The sequence below is a fragment of the Mustelus asterias genome, chromosome 4, assembly GCF_964213995.1.
Source record: "Mustelus asterias chromosome 4, sMusAst1.hap1.1, whole genome shotgun sequence".
In the NCBI taxonomy this organism is placed as follows: domain Eukaryota; kingdom Metazoa; phylum Chordata; class Chondrichthyes; order Carcharhiniformes; family Triakidae; genus Mustelus; species Mustelus asterias.
Window position 1 is genome coordinate 47,316,299 of NC_135804.1, and position 23,166 is coordinate 47,339,464.

Below are 23,166 nucleotides of genomic sequence, written 5' to 3' on the forward strand. Positions count from 1 at the left end.
AACGGTTGAGTCTCTGCTGAGAAATTATGTCGAGCAAGGTCATAGAAAAAGCGGAGTGGTCTATTTATTCTTCAATTCCATTGTCTTGATTAAACTACAATGCAAGGAGAGCCCATTCGGCCCATCGAGCCTGCACCGACAACCATCCCACCCAGACCCTGTCCCCAGAGCCCCACACATTTACTCTCCTAATCCCCTGACACTAAAGGACAATTTAGCATGGCCAATCAACCTAACCCACACATCTTTGGACTGTGGGGGGGGGAAACCGGAGCACCCGGAGGAAACCTACACTGACAAAAGGAGAATGTGCAAACTCCACACAGACAGTCACCCGAGGCTGGAATTGAACCTGGGTTCCTGACGCTGTGAGGCAACAGTGCTAACCACTGTGCCACCATGCTGCCCCGGGGGCTCCTCCGGGATCAAATCCAAGGGGAATTTGTGACTCCCAGGAAATGCAGAGTGGTACACTTTCAGGACTTCTTGAAATCCTGGGAAATAAAGAATAAAATTTGGGCTCTATAGGATGAGTCCTTATATGAACATAGTGGAATTTAGGGAACTGGGAGTTATCTGGCATTTAAGGGAACAATCTAAAATATTTGGAAGATGTAATGGTCACTCCTTGGTTAAAGAAGGAGATCAGAACAATTACGATGGGGAGATCATGGCCGGAATGTTCCGGCCTCACTCGCCCCAAAACCAGAAAATCCCATCCGAGGTCAACGGACCTTTCCATAGTCTGCCCCTTGCCCGCTCCGATTCCCGTGGCGGGGGGACAGTAAAATTCTGGCCTAGGCAATTGAGGTGCCAGAAGAATACATCACCAGCATCAACTCAACCTACACTGACATCCATTTCACAAAACGCAAGGGGAAGGCAAATTATGGGAGGGCATATCCCAACTTGTGAAAACCAACCATCTCCATCATGAACAGCACTATGGAGATAAACTGGGTCTGAAGGAGGGTGGCGGAGGCAGGGGGAGGATAGAGAACAGGACCAAAGCTGCTTATATCTCAGAGAATGAGCGCAGGAAAAGCTCAGAGGCACCTCGCTCTTCTTCTGTTCTTTGATCTCAGATTTATTTCCGCTTTGGGATGTTCCCCCTTGTGCCAGCAATATCTTTTCATCTCTCCTGCCTCCAGAGGTCACTGGCTCTCTGTTGGGGTACAGTTCCCTAGTTAAATGGTCACCTCTGATACCCTCGCCAATCCTGGGCACTGTTTGTGAGAGAGCTTGGTAACCGTCTGTCCCATCACTGCAGCATCAGACCCAAAATCAATCCCGCCCTCGCCTGAATACACATGCATGCAGTTTTCAGCAACTGAAAAGTTTTTGTTTTAAATGTTTTTAGCCTATGTAGTCATTTTTTTTAAATAAAACTAACTTAACAGTACGCACAGCTGTACCAATATAAAATGATCAGATTTGACCTTTGGATCAACACCAACCTGTAAGTGAACGTAGTCATAGTCCTCCATCCAGCCACTGCCATTGTTTTCGTACTGAGTGTCTGGTGATTCTTCAGCTGTATATCTCGGTGGGGATGGTAGAGGCCGTGCCTGGATATTGGCCTTGTCCGACGGTCCGCTCTGATAGTTTGATAGGCTGTTGTTGTTTGTCGAGTGGCCGCCGCTCTCCAGGACAGCATCTCCTTGCTGTGACTTTGTCCGTTTGAAGAGCAACGAAGCGTTGCCATGAAGGAAAGAGGCAAGCTGCTTGGTGTCGTCAGGGATACCGCGCGAGTACATCACAAACCGGTCCAGGTCGTCGGCTGAGCTTTGCTTGCTCATGATTAAAACGTTTAGGGCCCAGTTACAGTTGTCCAAAGCCTGACTGTGTTTGAGGAGAAGCTGGTAGACGTCGTCCATTTTTTGCACCTGCTTGCTCAGCTTCGTGTACAAAGTGCGGTCGGTGGCTTGCGTGGAATTTGCGACAGCTCCGCGTGCAAACTCCAAAAGCTCTTTCACCGAATTCTTTACCCTCTCCACCCCCGTCTTGATGTTCTGCACGTTGGCCTCCATGTGTTCACGGTTCCTCCAGCTGGTGACAATGAAGGACATGAGATAGGAAGTGGAACTCTCCACATTCTGCTGGTGCTTTGCCAGTATCTCCATTGCTACATCCAGGTCCAGGTTCAGCTCCTTACTGCTTGGCTTGGGCGAGACAGAAGACTCTTTCACGGGAATGACGTCGAGTGAAGATGTGGAAAGGTTACTCCTTGTGCTGCCCGTGCTGGAAGCCGAAAGCCTCTTGGTGTTGGCACTCTCTTCTGTTGTGGCATCCCTGCACACCTGAGGAGGAACGTCATAAATATAATCCCCCTCCGATTCCTCATTCAAGATGACCTTCCCTCCAGAGGTTGGAACACCCAGGTCCCGTGGGAAATCATACACGTCCTGTAGCGATGTCTGATATCCTCCAGGTATTTTGTGGCTTGGAGGAACATCGTAGATCTCCTGATTGTTGGATGACTCTGATACTTTCACCGTCAGTGGAGGTACATCGTACACATCATCAATCGGATAATTGTCGTGCGCTGCGGGGGTTTGAGCTGGAATAGGATATCTCATGGAATCTGGACCCTTTGTTGTCCTGTGAGAGAACGATGGTGGAATGTCATAGGTATCCTCAGAGATGGGTCCATCTGGAACATCCTTACTTACAGATGGGGGAATATCATAAACCTGGATTTAAGAAAAAATACAATCTATGAAGGAAGTGCGTTTTCCAAAGTTCATAATCAGCGGACACACAAACAACAGAAGTGCTTTGGGCCCAAGATTCTGAGGTCCCTCCTCCCACACAGGAAGGCCAGTAGGTTTGGTCTTCTGTATGCTACTCTGCACTCAGGTCATTCAGCTAATAAGGGCCAGTGGCCCATTCTTGTGCCATTCTGCATTTGGGATCATAGGCAGAGGGAGGCCAGCAATTGGGGTGGGGGGGGGGGGGGAGTAAGGGAGTATGTATTATAATCCATTTTTTCCATGTTTAATACATTTTTTTTCCTTGTTGTTAAAACTAGTTAGTCCTGTGACTCTGTTCCTCCACGTTTGATTGAGCCAGAGTTCCATTCTGGGATCTTCCCATCCAGTTATAACATCACCGGGATCGTCGGGCTTCGGCGGTAAGGGCAGGGCAAGGTAGGTTAAATTCGTAGTTAGTGCCAACGTATACTAGGTAATTGGGATGGAGTTACATGTAATGTGCTGTTTCTGCATGATGTGGGAACTGGTGGACCCCAAGGTGATTCCCAGTGAACATATCTGCAGTAAGTGCTGGCTGCTTGAGGAGCTCCAGCTCAAAGTAGACGAACTGGAATCAGAGCTTCAGACATTGCGACATATCAGGGAAGGGGAGTGTTACCTGGATAATGTGTTTAAACATAGAGTCACACCCCTTAGACTAACTAACTCAGCCGGGGTTCAGGGACAAGTGGGGGTGGCTGCAGGTGAGGCAGGGAGTGGGGGGGGGGGAAAGAAGGCAGGGAGTGGGGGGGGGGGGAGGGAAGAAGGCAGGGAGTGGGGGGGGGAAGAAGGCAGGGAGTGGGGGGGGGAAGAAGGCAGGGAGTGGGGGGGGGGAAGAAGGCAGGGAGTGGGGGGGGGGGGGAAGAAGGCAGGGAGTGGGGGGGGGGGAAGAAGGCAGGGAGTGGGGGGGGGGGAAGAAGGCAGGGAGTGGGGGGGGGGGAAGAAGGCAGGGAGTGGGGGGGGGGGAAGAAGGCAGGGAGTGGGGGGGGGAAGAAGGCAGGGAGTGGGGGGGGGGGAAGAAGGCAGGGAGTGGGGGGGGGGGAAGAAGGCAGGGAGTGGGGGGGGGGGGAAGAAGGCAGGGAGTGGGGGGGGGGAAGAAGGCAGGGAGTGGGGGGGGGGGGGAAGAAGGCAGGGAGTGGGGGGGGGGAAGAAGGCAGGGAGTGGGGGGGGGAAGAAGGCAGGGAGTGGGGGGGGGGGGAAGAAGGCAGGGAGTGGGGAAGAAGGCAGGGAGTGGGGAGGGGGGAAGAAGGCAGGGAGTGGGGAGGGGGGAAGAAGGCAGGGAGTGGGGGGGGAAGAAGGCAGGGAGTGGGGGGGGGGGAAGAAGGCAGGGAGTGGGGGGGGGAAGAAGGCAGGGAGGGGGGGGGAAGAAGGCAGGGAGTGGGGGGGGGGGAAGAAGGCAGGGAGTGGTGGGGGGGGGGAAGAAGGCAGGGAGTGGGGGGGGGGAAGAAGGCAGGGAGTGGGGGGGGGGAAGAAGGCAGGGAGTGGGGGGGGGGGGAAGAAGGCAGGGAGTGGGGGGGGAGGGGAAGAAGGCAGGGAGTGGGGGGGGAGGGGAAGAAGGCAGGGAGTGGGGGGGGGGGGGGGAAGAATGCAGGGAGTGGGGGGGGGGAAGAAGGCAGGGAGTGGGGGGGGGGGGAAGAAGGCAGGGAGTGGGGGGGGGGAAGAAGGCAGGGAGTGGGGGGGGGGGAAGGCAGGGAGTGGGGGGGGAAGAAGGCAGGGAGTGGGGGGGGGGGGAAGAAGGCAGGGAGTGGGGGGGGGGGAGAAGGCAGGGAGTGGGGGGGGGAAGAAGGCAGGGAGTGGGGGGGGGGGAAGAAGGCAGGGAGTGGGGGGGGGGGAAGAAGGCAGGGAGTGGGGGGGGGGAAGAAGGCAGGGAGTGGGGGGGGGGAAGAAGGCAGGGAGTGGGGGGGGGGGAAGAAGGCAGGGAGTGGGGGGGGGGAAGAAGGCAGGGAGTGGGGGGGGGGGGGAAGAAGGCAGGGAGTGGGGGGGGGGGGGGGGAAGAAGGCAGGGAGTGGGGGGGGGGGGGGGGAAGAAGGCAGGGAGTGGGGGGGGGGGAAGAAGGCAGGGAGTGGGGGGGGGAAGAAGGCAGGGAGTGGGGGTGGGGGAAGAAGGCAGGGAGTGGGGGGGGGGAAGAAGGCAGGGAGTGGGGGGGGGGGAAGAAGGCAGGGAGTGGGGGGGGGGAAGAAGGCAGGGAGTGGGGGGGGAAGAAGGCAGGGAGTGGGGGGGGGGGAAGAAGGCAGGGAGTGGGGGGGGGGAAGAAGGCAGGGAGTGGGGGGGGGGAAAGAAGGCAGGGAGTGGGGGGGGGAAGAAGGCAGGGAGTGGGGGGGGAAAAAGGCAGGGAGTGGGGGGGGGAAGAAGGCAGGGAGTGGGGGGGGGGGGGGAAGAAGGTAGGGAGTGGGGGCGGGGGGGGAAGAAGGTAGGGAGTGGGGGGGGGGGAAGAAGGCAGGGAGTGAGGCGGGGGGGAAGAAGGCAGGGAATGGGATACAGGAAGTAGAGTCCCAAGGGCCTCAGCCCCTGAATCTGTACAACAGGTTTGAGATTCTTGCTACCAGTCGGGACGGGAACGGGGACTGCAAGGAGGATGAGCAAACTGCCCACGGTACCATGGTGCAGGGAGCCGTTGAGGCAGAGGAAGTAAAGAGAAATGTAGTGGTAATTGGGGAGAGTGCAGTTAAGGGCATAGACACTGTTCTTTGTGACCAGGATAGAGAATGCCGTAGGTTGTGTTGCCTGCCTGGTGCTCGGGTCCAAGATGTATCATCTGGGTTGCATAGGAGTGGGAGGGTAAGAATCCAGTTGTCGTGGTCCATGTAGGTGCCAATGACATAGGCATAACAGGAACAAAGGATGTGCGGAGGGAGTATGAAAAGCAAGGAACCAAATTAAAAAGCAGGATCAACAAGGTGGTAATATCTGGGTTACTACCTGAACCACACGTGAATTGGCACAGGGTCAATAGGATTAAGGAGGTAAATGCGTGGCTCAAGGATTGGTGTGGGAGGAATGGGTTCGAATTCATGGGACATTGGCACCAATATTGGGGAAGATGGGACCTGTTCGGATGGGATGGTCTCCGTCTGAATCGTGCTGGGACCAGAGTCCTTATTACAAAATCGAAGGTAAAGGAGAGAGTACAAGTGCAGGTTAATGTTGAGGACATTCAACTAGTTAAAGGAGTAGAGGGCTCGGGAGGTGTTCGTAGCGTTTCAACAAACCGGGTCCAGATAAAGGCGAGCATGAAGACACTTTGCCTGAATGCACGAAGCATTCGAAACAAAGTAAATGAGTTGATGGCACAAATCCATACAAATGAGTATGATCTAGTGGCCATCACAGAAATGTGGTTGCTATCCAGGGGTATCAGACATTTAGGAAGGATAGACAGGAAGGAAAAGGAGGTGGGGGAGCTCTGTTAATAAAGGATAATATCAGGACGGTAGTGAGAGACGATATAGGCTCTAAGGAGCAAAACATGGAATCGTTGTGGGTGAGATAAGGAATAGTAAGGGGAAAAAGACACTGGTAGGCGTGGTCTATAGGCCCCCAAATAATAACTTAGAGGTGGGGAGGGATATAAACCAGCAAATAATGGATGTGTGCAAAAACAGAACGGCAATAATCATGGGGGATTTTAACCTGCATATTGATTGGTCGACTCAAATTGGACGTGGAGGGCTTGAGGAAGAGTTCTTGGAATGCTGTCGGGATAGTTTCATTGAACAGTATGCTACAGAACCTACGAGACAGCGAGTTATCTTAGATCTGGTACTGTGTAATGAGACAGGTAGAATTAAGGATCTTCTTGTGAGGGATCCTCTTGGGTTGAGTGATCATAATATGGTTGAATTTCTGATACAGATGGAGGGTGAGAAAGTAGGGTCCCAAACCAGTGTCCTCTGCTTGAACAGAGGGGAGTACAATAGGATGAGGGCGGAATTGGCTAATGTAGACTGGGCAAGCAGACTGGTGAGTAGGACAGCTGAGGAACAGTGGAGGATTTTTAAGGAGATTTTTTTTAAGTACTCAGCAAAAATATATTCCGGTGATAAAGAAGGACTGTAAGAAAAGGGATAACCAGCCGTGGATAACGAAGGAAATAAAGGAGAATATTAAAATAAAAACAGATGCGTACAGAGTGGCCAAAAAGAGTGGAGAATTAGTGGATTGGGAAAGCTTTAAAAAAACAACAAAGAACGACTAAGAAAGCGATTAAGAAAGGAAAGATAGATTATGAAACTAAACTAGCTCAAAATATAAAAAATGATAGTAAAAGTTTTTACAAATATATAAAAAGGAATAGAGTGGCTAGAGTGAATGTTGGACCCTTGGAGGATGAGAGGGGGGATTTAATAGTGGAAAACGAGGAAATGGCTGAGACTTTAAATAAGTTCTTTGTGTCAGTCTTCACGGTGGAAGACACAAATAGTTTACCGAATATTGGAGATCGAGAGTTGGTGGGAGGTGAGGTCCTTAATGCAATTACTGTTACTAAAGAGGTAGTGCTTGGTAGACTAATGGGACTGAAGGTAGACAAGTCCCCGGGCCCGGATGGAATGCATCCCAGGGTACTGAAAGAAATGGCTGAGGTAATAGCAGATGCGTTAGTAGTTATTTATCAAAATTCGCTGGACTCTGGGGTAGTGCCGGCTGATTGGAAAACAGCTACTGTTACACCGCTGTTTAAAAAAGGAAGTAGACAAAAGGCGGGTAACTACAGGCCGGTTAGCTTAACGTCCGTAGTTGGGAAGATGCTGGAGTCCATCATTAAAGAGGAAATAGCAGAGCACCTGGATAAGAATGGTTCGATCAAGCAGACGCAGCATGGATTCATGAAGGGAAAGTCGTGTTTGACGAATTTACTGGATTTTTATGAAGATGTGACTAGTGCGGTTGACAGAGGGGAACCAGTGGATGTGGTGTATTTAGATTTCCAGAAGGCATTCGATAAGGTGCCTCACAAAAGGTTGCTGCAGAAGATTGGGGCACACGGAGTTGGGGGTAAGGTGTTGGCGTGGATTGGGGATTGGCTATCTAACAGGAAGCAGAGAGTTGGAATAAATGGGTGCTTTTCTGGTTGGCAGTTGGTGACCAGTGGCGTGCCGCAGGGATCGGTGCTGGGGCCTCAACTGTTTACCATTTACATAGATGATCTGGAGGAGGGGACTGAGTGTAGGGTATCAAAGTTTGCTGATGACACGAAAATGAGTGGGAAAGCGAATTGCGTGGAGGATGCGGAAAATCTGCAGAGAGATTTGGATAGGCTGAGCGAATGGGCGAGGATCTGGCAGATGGAATATAACGTTGGCAAATGTGAGGTTATCCACTTCGGAAGAAATAATAGTAAATTGGAATATTATTTAAATGGAGAAAAATTACATCATGCTACTGTGCAGAGGGACCTGGGGGTCCTTGTGCACAAATTGCAAAAACTCAGTTTGCAAGTGCAGCAGGTGATCAAGAAGGCGAATGGAATGTTGGCCTTTATCACGAGGGGGATAGAATATAAAAGCAGGGAGGTCTTGCTGCGACTGTACAAGGCACTGGTGAGGCCGCAACTGGAGTACTGTGTGCAGTTTTGGTCCCCTTATTTGCGAAAGGATATATTGGCCTTGGAGGGAGTGCAGAGAAGGTTCACCAGGTTGATACCGGAGATGAGGGGTGTAGTTTATGAGGAGAGATTGAACAGATTGGGTCTGTACTCGTTGGAGTTTAGAAGGCTGAGGGGTGATCTTATAGAGACATATAAGATAATGAAGGGGCTGGATAGGGTAGAGGTAGAGAGATTCTTTCCACTTAGAAGGGAAACCAGAACTAGAGGGCACAGGCTCAAAATAAGTGGGGGCCGGTTCAGAACAGAGTTGAGGAGGAACTTCTTCTCTCAGAGGGTAGTGAATCTCTGGAATTCTCTGCCCATTGAAGTGGTGGAGGCTTCCTCGTTGAATATGTTTAAATCACGGGTAGATAGATTTCTGATCGATAAGGGAATTAAGGGATATGGGGAGCAGGCGGGTAAGTGGAACTGATTCGCCTCAGATCAGCCATGATCTTGTTGAATGGCGGGGCAGGCCCGAGGGGCTAGATGGCCTACTCCTGCTCCTATTTCTTAAGTTCTTATGTAACAAGAGGTGGCGGCCCGCCAGCTAAGTGAAAATCTGGAGCCTCGCCCAGCCTCACATAGGAGGCAAGACAGGGGCCCTTACCAGACCATAGGGTACTCAAAACATAGTTTTCAAATTTTCGCCAAAGGGAAAAAATAGGAATGTTAATTTGAAGGTTCCATTTGCTCAGGTACACTTTGAGGGACTGAGGACAACTCATAATTTAACCTATGTCTACTCTCAGCAGATGTATCCTTGACTTGTCCCAGTTGGTGGCACTGAGTGAATCTCCAAGATTGGCTTGGTCCCCAATGCTAACTATGGACCCCACTCCCTCCCAACCAACCAATCAGGATTTCCAATTGTATTTACATGGAGTGGAATCCCAGTGGCTCCGATTTCCATCCCAAATTCTAGCCCTTCTCCCCATTCCCCCAGCAATGGATCTACCCAGAGGGCGGGACTTTACAACCTCGCTCGTCCCGAAACCATAAATTCCCGCCCGAGGTTCAAGGACCTTCCCATTGTCCACCCCTCCCGTGGCAGGCGGGTCTGTAAAATCCTGGCCTGAGTGTCCACACATCCCAGCCTCCACCCTTCGCCTCTAACAAATGCCACAGCAATTATGGGCCTGTTATCTTCCTGAATGCAAATTAATGTTATCATATACAAACGAAACTTGCACCTATGGAGAGTTTACCCTTCAGATGAAACATCAGATAATTTAACTGCTGCAGGAAGAATCTTAAGTGATTTACAAATCACTTTACAAATCAGGATTACAAATCCTGATATTATTGCACTGGTGCCGTGAGAGAGAGAGAGAGAGAGGCCACAAGTTCATGCCCACAGTAGCACCTTCTCTATCCCTACAATGCTTCAGGCTGGGGCTTGGCACTACCCTATGGGCAAAGAAGTGAGAAAGAGATTTAGCCTGGGCCATGTTAAAGCAGTGGCCTTGGTTGCAGGCTTCAAACTTATCTCTGCCCTTGGGACGTGGAACATGGCCCACAGAGATCAAAAAGGAAGGGGATTTTTTTCTCCTCCCCCTCTCATTGCACCTTCATTAGAAATTGTCACCAAACCAAAAAAATAAAGTAAACGCCAGTTCAAAATGGTACATGAGGCTTTGGGTCATGGTAGGATTTTACTAAATTTGTATTAAAGCAACCTAAGTTAGGTTAAGCTTACAGATAGGTTAAATCCACTTTACTCAGCTTCTGGGACACATGGATGAGATCTAGACACTGAGCTGGTGAAGTTGGTCCATCCACATGTCTACTTCAGACAGTTGATGTTCACATAGACATTTGAGGACAGTAAGGGGTAGTCGCAAGGAATCTCACTGAGGAGAATGGCAACCCATTCATTGGTACCTTGGTCGTTTAACCTCCCAGACACAGGGATTCAGAAGAGGGTCAGAGGTCAAGCCCTTGGTTTCCTGTCAACCCAGGATACAAGGAGGATAAAAGGAGCACATAGTCAGGGAAAACTAGTAACCCAGGCTTAGAGAGAATGTACTGTGATTTAATTTCTGAACTAGCCAGTTTCAGAGAATTCTCTCCGACCAGACAGTGCTAATAGGGACAGTGTTTTTCTCTATGATACAAAAAAGCACTGTTAAAAGCAGAAGACTGGGTCACAGGCTTAAAGTGAAACATTTTCTGTAAATGTTCATTCTCCAATTGTAAAATAAAGCAACTTTATAACTTATAATTTGCTCTTATCTCACCAAAATGTTGATTAGTCCACCATAGAACTATAGAATCCCTACAGTGCAGAAGGAGGCCATTCAGCCCATCGAGTCTTCACCGACTCTCCGACAGAGCATCTTACCTAGGACCACACACCCCCCCGCCCCCCCCCCAGCCCCGTAGCTCCACACATTTATCCCACTAATCCTCCTAACCTACACATCTTGGGACATCAAGGGGCAATTTAGCATGGCCAATATACCTAACCTGGACTGTGGAAGGAAACCGGAGCACCCAGAAGAAACCCACGCAGACACGGGGAGATCGTGCAAACTCCACACAGACAGTCACCCAAGGCCGGAATCGAATCCGGGTCCCTGGTGCTGTGAGGCAGCAGTGCTAACCATTGTGCCACGCCACCAGTTGGAAGGTGGTGAAGGGCATTCGGTGCCACATGCGAGATGGAATATTCTGCTCCCACAACGAGGGCTGCATTGTTACACCTTCCTGGGTCACATTATCATATAATTAGACACTGAATAGCAAGGATAAACTGATCACAAAAGATATGGGGAAACTTACGATAAAAGTTTAACGATATTGAAACCACAGGAACATCTTGTACAGACTCAACATTTCTATCAGTTATCATGCAACAACAAAAATAAATCATACAACTGAGGGCAGAGAATTTTGGACACAGCAAATTGTTTGGATAAATGAGAGTTCATTTCACCGGGAATGATTAACATTAAGGAAGGGTCAGTTATCTAACAAACAGTGTTGCTCCAAATACCAGAAGTGACATAAGAGGATGCATGACGTGCATTGATTGAAAATGAGTGTAAAACACTCTTTGGGATCTTCCTTTCCCAATTTCTTTCTCAGGAGGTCTCTCACCTATGCTACCCCACAATAGAGATAGAGACAGGGGGACAGGTAGCTTGGTTTAACTGTCCCGTGCTCTGTGTTTGCCTCCCCTCCATTTTGCGACTGCAGGAAGTGTCAGACTGTGAAGTTTGCAGACGGTCTTCACTGACGTCCAGAAAATTGAGCCAACCACCCAAAAAGGTACCTGCAAGGAAACCCCGCGCTCTTCCCTGGTTTCCCCCCTTACCCCACACAACTCAGGCCACCGGCAAATCTAATTGAAACCACAGTCATACAATGTCTCACCACACCAGCTATCCTGAAAAGATGTTTCTGCAAAGGAGTGGGTACTCACTATTTGTTGAACATGGACCTGATGCTGTAGGTTCATTTCTACACTGGGGGGCACATCATAAATTTCCTGGGATTTATCTCTGTTGTTTGGACCTTTCATCGCCATGGGAGGAGTGTCATATACCTGATCAAAAGGAGTCAGGATGAGAATGTTGCCTTTTAACGACCATCAATTCTGCACAACTGATGCTGGTGTTTCAAAAAAAAAATGTTCCTCCATGATTTTTATCCAGAAAGAATCAGAGACTGTTTCCTTTAACTTATCACAGTGGAACCAATAAATATGTTCAAAAGCATTCATTCTGACATTCCCCAGACACACAGCTGTGGCCTCACTGAAGCTGATGAAAATCTTTGAAGAATTGCACTTATTCATTACCCCCTCTGAATACCAAAATTCCACCGAACTCCACCGTGCCCAGAACCTTTTCCCTGTTCCCTCTCTGCGCGTTGTATTTTGTGACTTGGTTGTATTTTGTGCTGCAGTTCCAGGCAGATTATAAAACGATTGCTATCATGAGAAAAGGCTTAGCTATTAAAAGGGGCAACTTCAGCACAAATATAGATGTTTCACACGCAATTTTTCTCCCTTTGGGGGGTGGGAAGAAAAAAGGTCATCCGTCCTTGTTACCTCGCTGACAGAATATTCCAACATGACTTATGTCGGATAAAAGCAAATTACTGCGGATGCTGGAATCGGAAACCAAAAGAGAAAGTGCTTGCTAGAAAATACTCAGCAGGTCTGGCAGCATCTGTAAGGAGAGAAAAGAGCTGATGTTTCGAGTCCAGATGACCCTTTGTCAAAGCTTTGGCAAAGGGTCATCTGGACTCAAAGCGTCAGCTCTTTTCTCTCCTTACAGATGCTGCCAGACCTGCCTGAGATTTTCCAGCATATTCTCTTTTGACTTATGTCGGGGTTGACTTGATGGGCCCAAAGTTCCATTCTTATTCCCCCTGCCTTGTCATCGTGACGTTAAAACGAAGGTTTGTTCATTTATTTCTGAGGACAGTGCTCCTTTAATACTCAGCAAATCAAGGATAATCTTTTCATTTATCACATTGCTATTTGTGGGAGCATGCTGTGTGTAATTAGCTGCTGCATTCCTTACATGACAACAATGATGACACTTCAAAACTATTTCATTGGCTGTAAAGTGCTTTGTGATTTCCTGAGATTGTGAAAGATACTATATGAATGCAAGCCTTTCTTTCTTTCAAATGAAACATTAATCTGGTATGCATTTGGAGTAAAATACACGAAGATCTTATTGGCCATTCACGCCACGCTTCCGCTGCAGTGAAGCCAGAGAATTTGGCACCCAGCTGAATTCCCGTTCAATGTGGCAGGATGGGAAACTCCCAGCAGCGTGAACGGCCGTAACACCCTGGTCTTAAGCTTTCAAAGCATTATTTAAAATGCACGAGAGCAGTTTTCATCCAAAATGTTTTTTTCTGTTTTTCAAATACATTAGCAATGAACCTTCACACTTTTTATTGGCAGCACAGTGGTTAGCACTGCTGCCTCACAGCACCAGAGACCCGGGTTTGATTCCCAGCTTGGGTCACTGTCTGTGTGGAGTCTGCACATTCTCCCCATGTCTGTGTGGGTCTGCTCCAGGTGCTCCAGTTTCCTCCCACGGTCCAAAAAACGTGCTGGTTAAGTGCATTGGCCATGCTAAATTCTCCCTGAATGTACCCGAACAGGCGCCGGAGTGTGGCGACTAGGGAATTTTCACAGTAACTTCATTGCAGTGTTAATGTAAGCCTACAGATGATAAAATAAATAAATAAACTAAACTAAACGCCCGTCCGTTACCCACTTCTTGTCCATACTGATTGCCGGAAGATTCCATTCCTCCTCTAGTTGGAGGCACGTCGTAAATCTCCTGCAAAGTGGCCGAAGGAGGATTTCTCGATGGTAGGATGTCGTATTCATCTTGTTCCATCTGTGGAGGTGTGTCATAAACATAAACCCGTCCAACTCGAGTTGGAAGGACAACCTGAAAGAGGAAAGAATGCAATTGTAAATCAGTTCATAGCTTCACCATGATTCAATTGCACTGGTGTGTTAGTGTGGCTGACTTTGGTTAATTAAAAGACAAATTGTAGTTCAAATTCTCTGACGCACTCTTGTATGGGCTGCCAGCCAACTGATCTCTATCAACAATACGTTCTTCAAAGAAAGCTTTCACTTGAATGGTTATTGGGAATGGCCGCAGCTTGTAGAGGATGTATTCAAGGGACCAGCAAATCAGGGCATCAAGTGACACTGAACTACGTAAATCAGCTGCATCACCAGCCTGAACTGTGACGATTGTGACACAGACGGTTCGTTCCCAGAGTCACCACTTCTGAATGTATGCTCCAATTCCAGATTAGATTGGTTACATACTGGAACAAACAGATCAGAGCCAAACAAACTTTGGACGGGGAATCTAATGTGTTAATTAAGCACATTTTTCAAAGCTGCAGTATATGTGAACTGAAGCGCTTCTGCCATTCTCCGATCCCAACAAAACAACATGATTTTACCAAGCAACACCATCACACATGTGAGACTCTGTTTGGGAACAGGGTTACAGCAGGCTGTGCACAGACAGAATTGCCAAGTGCAAACTAGTGGCACACATTGTATAAACACACGGCTGAGAAGGATACTGAGCGCAAACTGCATTGAAGAGAAAACCACGTCTTTTTCCCTTGCAGATTTAATCATTATTTCTCGGTACCTTGTCCCAGGATCTGTGACCGTCATTTAGAGACTTGAGCACGTAATGAAGGCTGTAATCCAGTGCAGTAATGAGGGCGTATCGCAGAGCTTGGAGACGCAGTCTTTTGTATGAGACACTAATCGGAGGCCCTGACTGTGGTCTCGGGTGGATACAAAAGATCCCATGACGCTATTTCAAAGAGAAGCTGCAGAGTTCTCCCCAGAGTCCTGGCCAATATGAATCCCTCAATCAACGTCACACAAAAAAAAACACAGATCCACTGGTCATTATCACATTGAACACAGCGCACTCCATAAGCAGCAATGTGACTGACGTGTTTCCATTATAACAACAGTGACTACACTTAAAAATGCACTCATCGGCTGGCAAAGCAATTCAGGACACCCTGAAGGCTGCTAAATAAATGCAAGTCATCTCCTTTCTGAACTGGACATCTAGTCCAAAGATGTGCAGAGTAGGTGGATCGACCATGCTAAATTGCCCCTTAGGTGTCCCAAGACGTGTATATTGGGGGGGAATTGGGGAGGGGGGGGGTAAATGTGTGGGGTTACAAGGACAGGGGAGTGGGCCTGGGTGGGATGCTGTCGGAGAGTTAGTGCAGACTCGATGGGCCGAATGGCCTCCTTCTGCGCTGTATCGATTCTGTGAGAGGCCACCTCTGAACACTTTGTAACAAATCACCAATGGAAATTGTGAATGGAACCACCAGAATTGAGTTATAGTCATGTTAAACTCCTCTCTGTCACAGTTCTTCAGGCCAAGGCTGCAATTTCACACAGGGGCTCTAAACTTTCGTCATGCATCTTAGGTAGCTACAGGTGGATGTGTGCATTTAAAATGTCAAACAAGCGGAGCCTTTTTTGCGCTATTTTTACTCGAGTTAGCCGCCTGACCTTGAACAGTAACTACAGCACTGCTGTCTGCACACCTTGCTTCGATTCAAGCAATACAAAAATACCACTGAAACAAATCAATAACTGACTGGAAAAGAAGGTCACGTGTGCTACACAACACAGCACCGTCATATTAAATCCACCTTTCCCACCATTCTCCTTCTCTCATATCCTTTTCTCTCATAAAGGCTGCAGCTTGTACTGGAGTCTAGTTTAACAGGAGCGAGCAGCACTCCGCTTCTCACTAGATACAGCAAACGTGATGGTTAAGTTACTGGACTCATAATCCTGAGCATTAATCCAGAGGCAAGTTCAAATGACAAGTTTAAAAAATTGAATTCAGTTTACAAAAAGATTGGAAATAATAGAAAAAAAGTGATTACTAAGTAGTGGATTGTCATTAAAAATCTAACTAGTTCACTCATGTCCTTTAGGAAACCTACTGTCCCAATTAAATCTGGCCTACTCCAGTTCCAACCCCAATGCGTTTGACACTTTAAGGGCCTCGTGAACTGGCCTAGCAATCCACTTTAGTTTCATCAGACCCAGGATAGCTAGGGATGGACAATAAATGTTGGCCTTGCCGGTAACACCTGCACCATGAGGATGAATTAAATCAACTCAAACGAGCCCAAACATTGCAGTCTCTGTAGAAATGAGGAAGCTGCTCACAGGATGGAGGGGAGTTCGATTGGGTGCTCACTCAATATCCCGACATACACAGAGTCGAAGATGGGGCCTTCCGGAACAATCCAGAATCATATTGTCCAGGGCAGTGCTTTTAACCCACTGAGTTGCTGAATCATAGAATTTACCACACTGGGGAAGGCCCATCAAGCCTGTGTCAGTGTCAGTTCCTCATGTGGAGAAATCCACTAATCCCATTGAGGCAACAACATTTCTTTCAAAAGTAAATGAGAATCACAGGGCAACTCAAATATTCTGGCCAGAAACACCAACAGCTCCTTCAATGTCCTTTCGCCTCACTAAATATCCTCATCTAACAACTCTATTTACAAAGCAAAATACACAAATAGGGCCTCAGCAGCATAAAACTATAACACATAGGAGTAAAAGTAGGCCATTTGGCCCATCAAGTCTGCTCCACCAGTCAATGAGATAACGACTGATCAGATACGATAATCCTCAACTCCACTTCCCCTCTCCATAACCTCAATTCCCTTTCTGATTAAACATGTCTATAGCCTTGAAAAACTTAACAACCCAGCCTCGACAGCTCTCCGTCGTAAAGAATTGCACAGATTCACTGCCCTCAGAATAAATTCCTCATCTCTGTCAAAATGGGCAACCCCCTACATTGAGGTCATGCCCTCTGGTCCCAGACTCACCCACAAGAAGAAACAATCTCTCAGCACTTATACTGTCAAGCCCCCTGATAATCTTATATGTCTAAATAAGGTTGCCTCTTATTCTTCTAAACTCCAATGAGTGCAGGCCCAACCTACTCAAACTCACTGCCACTATCGCAACTCAACTTCTCCTCGTAAGAAAATCCCTCCATATCTGGGAGCAACCTAGTGAACTTTCTCTAGACTGCTTCCAATGCCAGTCTATCTTTCCTTAGGTCAGGAGACCAAAATTGTTCACAGTATTCCAGGTGTGGTATAACTAGTGCCTAGTATAGTTTTAGCGAGACAATAGATTAAAACAAACACAGGGAACAATTTGACAATCAGGGCTACAGCAATGATGCCCTGGAAATACAATTTGCTTTAAAAGATTCCAATCAGAATTACTTTAATTACTGCAAGAGTTTATAATTGTGTGTAAATGCTGCATAAACAAAAAGTGACAGCCTATTGGCCTAGGAGGTAACTTCACCAGCCAGTGCAACACTAGGGTTACACAGCAGAAGCACGCAGGTTTGATCTCGGAGCTAAGTTCCATGACCTGATCTTAACCATTTGACCTCCACACATGTATGAACGTTGGTGTGCAGCCAGACTGGGCTCAAGTTCCCATAGTCCAAAAGCCTGCTAACAATCATGGACTGACATGTGAAGAAATGTAGCCAAACGGGAGTTATGTGCCTTTCACAGAAGGAGATCTGAGAAAGAAATAATCAAGGCTGTTTCACTTCCAAGAGGGACCACCAGCAGAGTCACAGAGTGCTATTGAGCACAAAGGAAGATGGTTTTGGTGGTTGGAGGTCAATCATCTCAGCCCCAGGACATCACTGCAAGAGTTCCTCGACATGGTGTCCTAGGCCCTAGCGTATTCAGCTAGTTCATCAATGATCTTCCATCCCAGCGTCAAGGTCAGAAGTGGGGATGTTCACTGATGATTGCACAATGTTCAGCACCATTCTGAAGAAGTCCATTTCCATGTGCAAAACCTGGACAATTTTCAGGCTTGGGCTGACAAGTGGCAAGTAGCATTTCAGTCACACAAGTGCCGGGCAATAACCAGTTCTAACAAGAGAGACTATCTAACCATCTCCCATTGACATTACATGGTATGACCATCGCTGAATCCCCTACTATCAACATCCTACGGGTTACCATTGACCAATAACTGAACTAGACCACCGATACAAACAGTATCTAGGCGAACAGGTCAGAGGCTAGGGATTCTGTGGTGAGTAACATCTCCTGACCTCCCAAAGCTTGTCCACCAGTTTAAGTTTATGGGAGATGTGCAGGGGAAGTTTTTCATGCAGGGAGTGGTGGGTGCCTGGAACACAGTCCCAGAGGAGGTGGTGGAAGCAGGCACATTAGCAACATTTAAGAGGCATCTGGATGGGTACATGAATAGGGAGGGAATAGAGGAATATGCACCGAGTAAGGGGAGAAGGTTTTTTTTTTAAAGTTTAGTTAGGGCATCATGATTGGCACAGGCTTGGAGGGCGAAGGGCCTGTTCCTGTGCTGTACTTTTTTGTTCTTTGACAAAGCAGCTCACTTGATTGGCACCACATCCACCACCTTGAATATTCAATCCCTCAACCACTGACGCACAGTTGCAACATTGTGCGCCAACTCCAAGATATACTGCAGCAACTCACCAAGGCTACTTTGTCAGCACCTCCCAAACCCGCCATCTCTGCATATCAAAGGACAAGGGCATCAGGTACCTGGGAACACCACCCTCCCTCCAAGTGCCACAATACCCTGACTTGGAACTATGTCACCATTTCTTCACTATTGCTGGGTCAAAATCTTGGATCTCGCTCCCTAACACCACTGTGGGTGTATCTACGCCACATGGAGTGCAGCGGTTCAAGAAGGTTGCTCACCATCACCTTCTGAAGGGCAATTAGAGATGGACAGTAAATGCTGGCTTAGCCAGCGAAGATCATATCCCTTGAATGAATAGAAAAAAGAAGTCGTCAGGTAACATCACTCTCTCAGCTTAATGATTTGCTACGTCATGGTTCAGTTGGTAGCATTTTTTCCTTAGAATCATCAATTTGGACCATTCTAGAGACTTCAGCATTAAATCCAGGTTGACGTTCCAGTGCCGTACTGAAGGAGGGCTGCTGTTCGAAAGAAACTCTAAACGCATACCCTGGCCGGCCTTTTGGGAGGACAGAAAATATCCCACAACACCATTCAAAGAAAGTCAGTGCTCTTTTCTTTAATGCCCTGGCCAATGTTCATCCCTCAACCAGCCTTACCAAAGCAGGTTACCTTGTCATTATCACATAGCTGTTGGTGGGAACTTATGGTGCCTAACTTTGCCTCATCACAACAGTGGCTCCACTTCAAGAGAGACCCTCATTAGCTGTAAAGTGCTTTGCGACATCCTGAAATTGTGGAAAGTGCTATGTAAATGCAAGTCTTTTACAGTAAATAGGAGCTGCCATTAAACATGCGCAGCACGCAACTCTGAGCATCTGTTAAGGTCCTGATGCCTCAAGGGCATTGCAATCTAAATAACGTGTTCGAAAACGGCATAAAACAACTCGTTAATGAACACCAATCCACAATTAAAGTTACAGTAAACCCGAGGCCAATAAATGTGAAAACAGATATCCCAAGACCAAAAGTCAAAACCTGTTGTGTGGACCTCACTTCAGGACTGTGAACTCCTGGATACCGGGCACCATATGACAAATTAAACCTCAGGATAAACACAGAGGTCCGTTGTCACAGAGAGGCAAGGTATTCAGAAGTAGACATTCTCTCCCTGCTTGCCAATTAATTGTATGCAGTCCCTTGCCTCCCAGATTAATTATGTTCAGTCACTCACTGTTCCAAAAATAAGACTGTGGGCTTTTGCCTCCGCGGAACCCTCCAGAGCTTGGACGAAGCTGCCAGGACTCAAGGAAATGAGGACTAACTGCGGAGACACAGCTGCTGGCTCGGTGCTGCCAGAAAACTTTGCTTTTTGCACCGAATACAGTAAAGGCTGCAGAAACAACGTGAGCAGCAAGAATGTATACTTTGTGTGAAAACACGCGTGGGCGTCAGAGCCAGAGTATGCGCGAGGCCGGCGCTGGAGGTTATGAAATGTAGAACAGCAACATTCGAGCAATCGTGTAACAAAAAATGGTACAAGAGGAGGGAGAAAAGAAACAAATGTATTCAATTCCCGATTTCCACACTGAGATAGAAGCAATGCCGGAGAAGATTTTCCAGGATCGTCTCAAGGGTTTGAGAATTGGACCGAGATCAGTGCATGCCCATAAGAGAGGCTGCCTCATTGGCTGCCCCATTTAACCTAATGGGCAGTAAATTGGGCATTAGTTCCTACTCTTCTTCCCCCCCAATCCCGGATTTTCCTTTATTCACTGCGTCCAGATGACTCTCGGATGGAGGAACAGGAAAGTATGGCCCAATATCCAGGCACCCAGAATCGTACAGTGGATCAAATCCCTGGGGATCAATCCAAATTGTGTGCGTTCAGCAGAATGGTTCAATAGCTGAGGAGACCCCGTTTCCACATGAGTGTGTTTCTATGTCACACGGTCTGCTTACAAATGGAGTCTGTGTCAAACAACAACACATTCAAATGCTGAATGAAAACACAGCAAAATATGCAAAAGTCTGCATTAATTTCTTTACATCTCACAATAGCCAGACCTTGTAAAGGCCGGAGTTTTGTATTGAAAAGTTGAGAGATGGCTGCAGAAAATCTCTGTAATCTCTTTCTGCTTAGCATGCTGTGTTTGGACGTGTGCGATACAGTCGTCAACGCAGTCAAACCTTTTACAATGTTTTTGTGCCGCAGTGCGGAGGGGGGGTGGGGGGGGGGGGGGGGCATGCGGGTGGGCATTCATCAGAATCTTTAGGGTCATTGGCCACCTCGGGCTCTTCAGTTGAAGAACATACGGCATTGGCGATGGCATCATGTGTCAGTGTACAGCATCGTCCACCTCCCCATAACTTTCCATGGTTGTTTGTGCTGAAATTTCCATGCCAGTCTCCCGCAGGTGAGCGAGAAGGGCCGAGTCATGGAGTTGGTTGGCCTCGCCCTGCTCCTCCTCAATCTCCACATCTCGTACAGTTAAACAGCTGGCAATTATGGCTTCTGTTGCCATCTTCCATGCCTTCTTCATCATGGGCACGGTCTCTATAACAGTTGGATTGTATTCCTTTTCTTATCAATGGTCTCGATAACCGGAGAGATCAGCTGGCATCGATCCATCAAATTTATGCCATGATGCCATACAGAGATTGGTTCTCTGTAGACCAATCAATTTTCCCACTCCACCCCCAGAGCCCTGCAAGTTTATTTCCCCCCAAGTGCCCAACCAATTTCATTCACTGATCATCTCCGCTTTCACCACCCTTATGGGCAGCGAGTTCAGATCGTTACAACTCGCTGCACAATAAATGTTCTTCCTTACAACCTCCTGCATCTCTTTCTCAAAACTTGACATTTTTTTCCTTATCCTTTCATGGCATCGCTGGCAAGGCCAGCATTTATTGCCGACTGCTAAGTGCCTTTAGAAAATGGTAGTGAGCCACCATTTTGAACCACTGCCATCTACGTGGTACAGGTGCAACCACAGTGCTGCTAATGAAGGAAGTTCCAGGATTTTGACCTGGTAACAGAGAAGGAAAGACAAGGTTACAAGTCAGGATGGTGAATGGCTTGGAGGGAACTTGCAGATGGTGGTGTTCCTGTGTGTTTGCTGCCCTTGTTCTTTTAGGTGGTAGATGTTGCATGTTTGGAAGGTGCTGTCAAAGGCTTTGCGAGTTGCTGCTTCTTTCAAATCTCCCCTAAACCTCCCGACAGCAACCCAAGCTTCTCCCTCCTGATCTTGCAGCTAATATCCCCCTCATCTCTGGAACCATCCTGGTGGGTCTCTTCTGTCTGATCAGTCTCCTCTGCCCCCCTCACAAGGATGCTTTATTTATTTATTGATTTATTAGTGTCACAAGTAGGCTTACATTAACACTGTAATTAAGTTACTGTGAAAATCCCCTGGTCGCCACACTCTGGCGCCTGTTCAGTACACCGAGGGAGAATTTAACATGGCCAACCAGCACGTCTTTCGGACTATGGGAGGAAACCGGAGCACCCGAAGGAAACCCACACAGACATGGGGAGAGCGTGCAGACTCCGCACAGACAGTGACCCAAGCCAGGAATCAAACCCAGGGCCCTGGCTCTGTGAGGCAGCAGTGCTAACCTCTGTGTCACCCCACATTCCTCACGTCTATCCTTCAGTGCGGTGGCCAGAACTTGCCGCAACTTGTCACAGCTGGTGACGTTAAATGGGGAATATTGGATTCCACTGACTGCAACAGAACTGAACATCAGGAGCTGTGTATAACGGGTGCCCTCTTCTGATACCACCTATTCTGACCCCTCGCCCAAGATACATTTCTCCCTGCTTGCACGCGAACATTGTGGAGAATTGGGATTGGGGTTGGGTGTGGTCAAATATTACACGGCATTCTAGCACAGTCACCTGAACTGTTAGCGAAGAGCATCCAATATCTGAATCGGATATCGGACCATCAGAACTACAAAGGAGAAACAAAAAAACTCCAAATAATGGATTTTGTTTGCGTCTGCCTGACTGACATTGAACCCTTTTCGTAAACCTATTATCACCATTTATAAGAAGGCCTCAGCACAAAGCAACAAAACCAAATCTACTTTTTTCTTAACCCAATGTCACATCAGAGTGGTTCAATGACTTGATAAGTAACTCGATTCTCTGATGTCTAAATCGTGCTCGGCAATAGGTTCCCAGAAAAGCCAGCAGACGACATCCATTTCCGCTGAACTATAAATAGATCCAAGGAATGGCTAAAATTCTTGTTAGAAAAATAGTAACATACTGAGTCAATTTTAATGCTTCCTGGCATCCCTGATGCAGCTTGTAAGAGGCCAGAACAGGGGGCTCTGCAAGATGTTTGGGATGTGGAGGAATTTTTCAAGTTTTTGTTCCATTCGATTCACGAGCAGCTGAGGGATGAACATGTCAGGAATGGAAAATCGGGAAGATTGATTTTATTGTGACCACCGTGTGGGGAATGGTAGGTTGCTATGGATACAGCATGACAGAACGCGAATACTGGAGCTGAAGGCTGGGGGTTGATACGCCATTCAAGACTCTAAATTAGGGAACTAATGAATATAAATCGAAGGTCAACCCGTGTTTTAAAAGTTTATTTATTAGTGCCACAAGTAGGCTAACATTAACACTGCAATGAAGTTACTGTGAAAATCCCCTAGTCGTCAGACTCCGGCGCCTGTTTGGGTACACGGAGGGAGAATTTAGCATGGCCAACGCATCTAACCAGGGTGACAACATTACTGAATATGTTTTGTTGTGTAATGGTGAGGAAGAAGCCAACCTA

The 23,166-nt window shown here is 47.8% G+C and overlaps 1 protein-coding gene across 4 annotated transcripts in view; it reads right to left on the minus strand.

Annotated features, from left to right (window-relative positions):
- Window positions 1-23,166, minus strand: part of bcar1 (BCAR1 scaffold protein, Cas family member) — a 254,120-nt gene that overhangs the window by 11,237 nt on the left and 219,717 nt on the right. For 2 of the 4 annotated variants that reach the window (XM_078210926.1, XM_078210925.1), the window contains exons 3-5: window positions 13,584-13,763; window positions 11,765-11,887; window positions 1,458-2,693 (exon numbers count right to left, since the gene is read on the minus strand). In XM_078210926.1, the coding sequence (XP_078067052.1) occupies window positions 1,458-2,693; window positions 11,765-11,887; window positions 13,584-13,763 (1,539 nt within the window). The remainder of the gene's footprint in view (window positions 1-1,457; window positions 2,694-11,764; window positions 11,888-13,583; window positions 13,764-23,166) is intronic. The other 2 variants (XM_078210928.1, XM_078210927.1) reach the window with 1 other exon arrangement.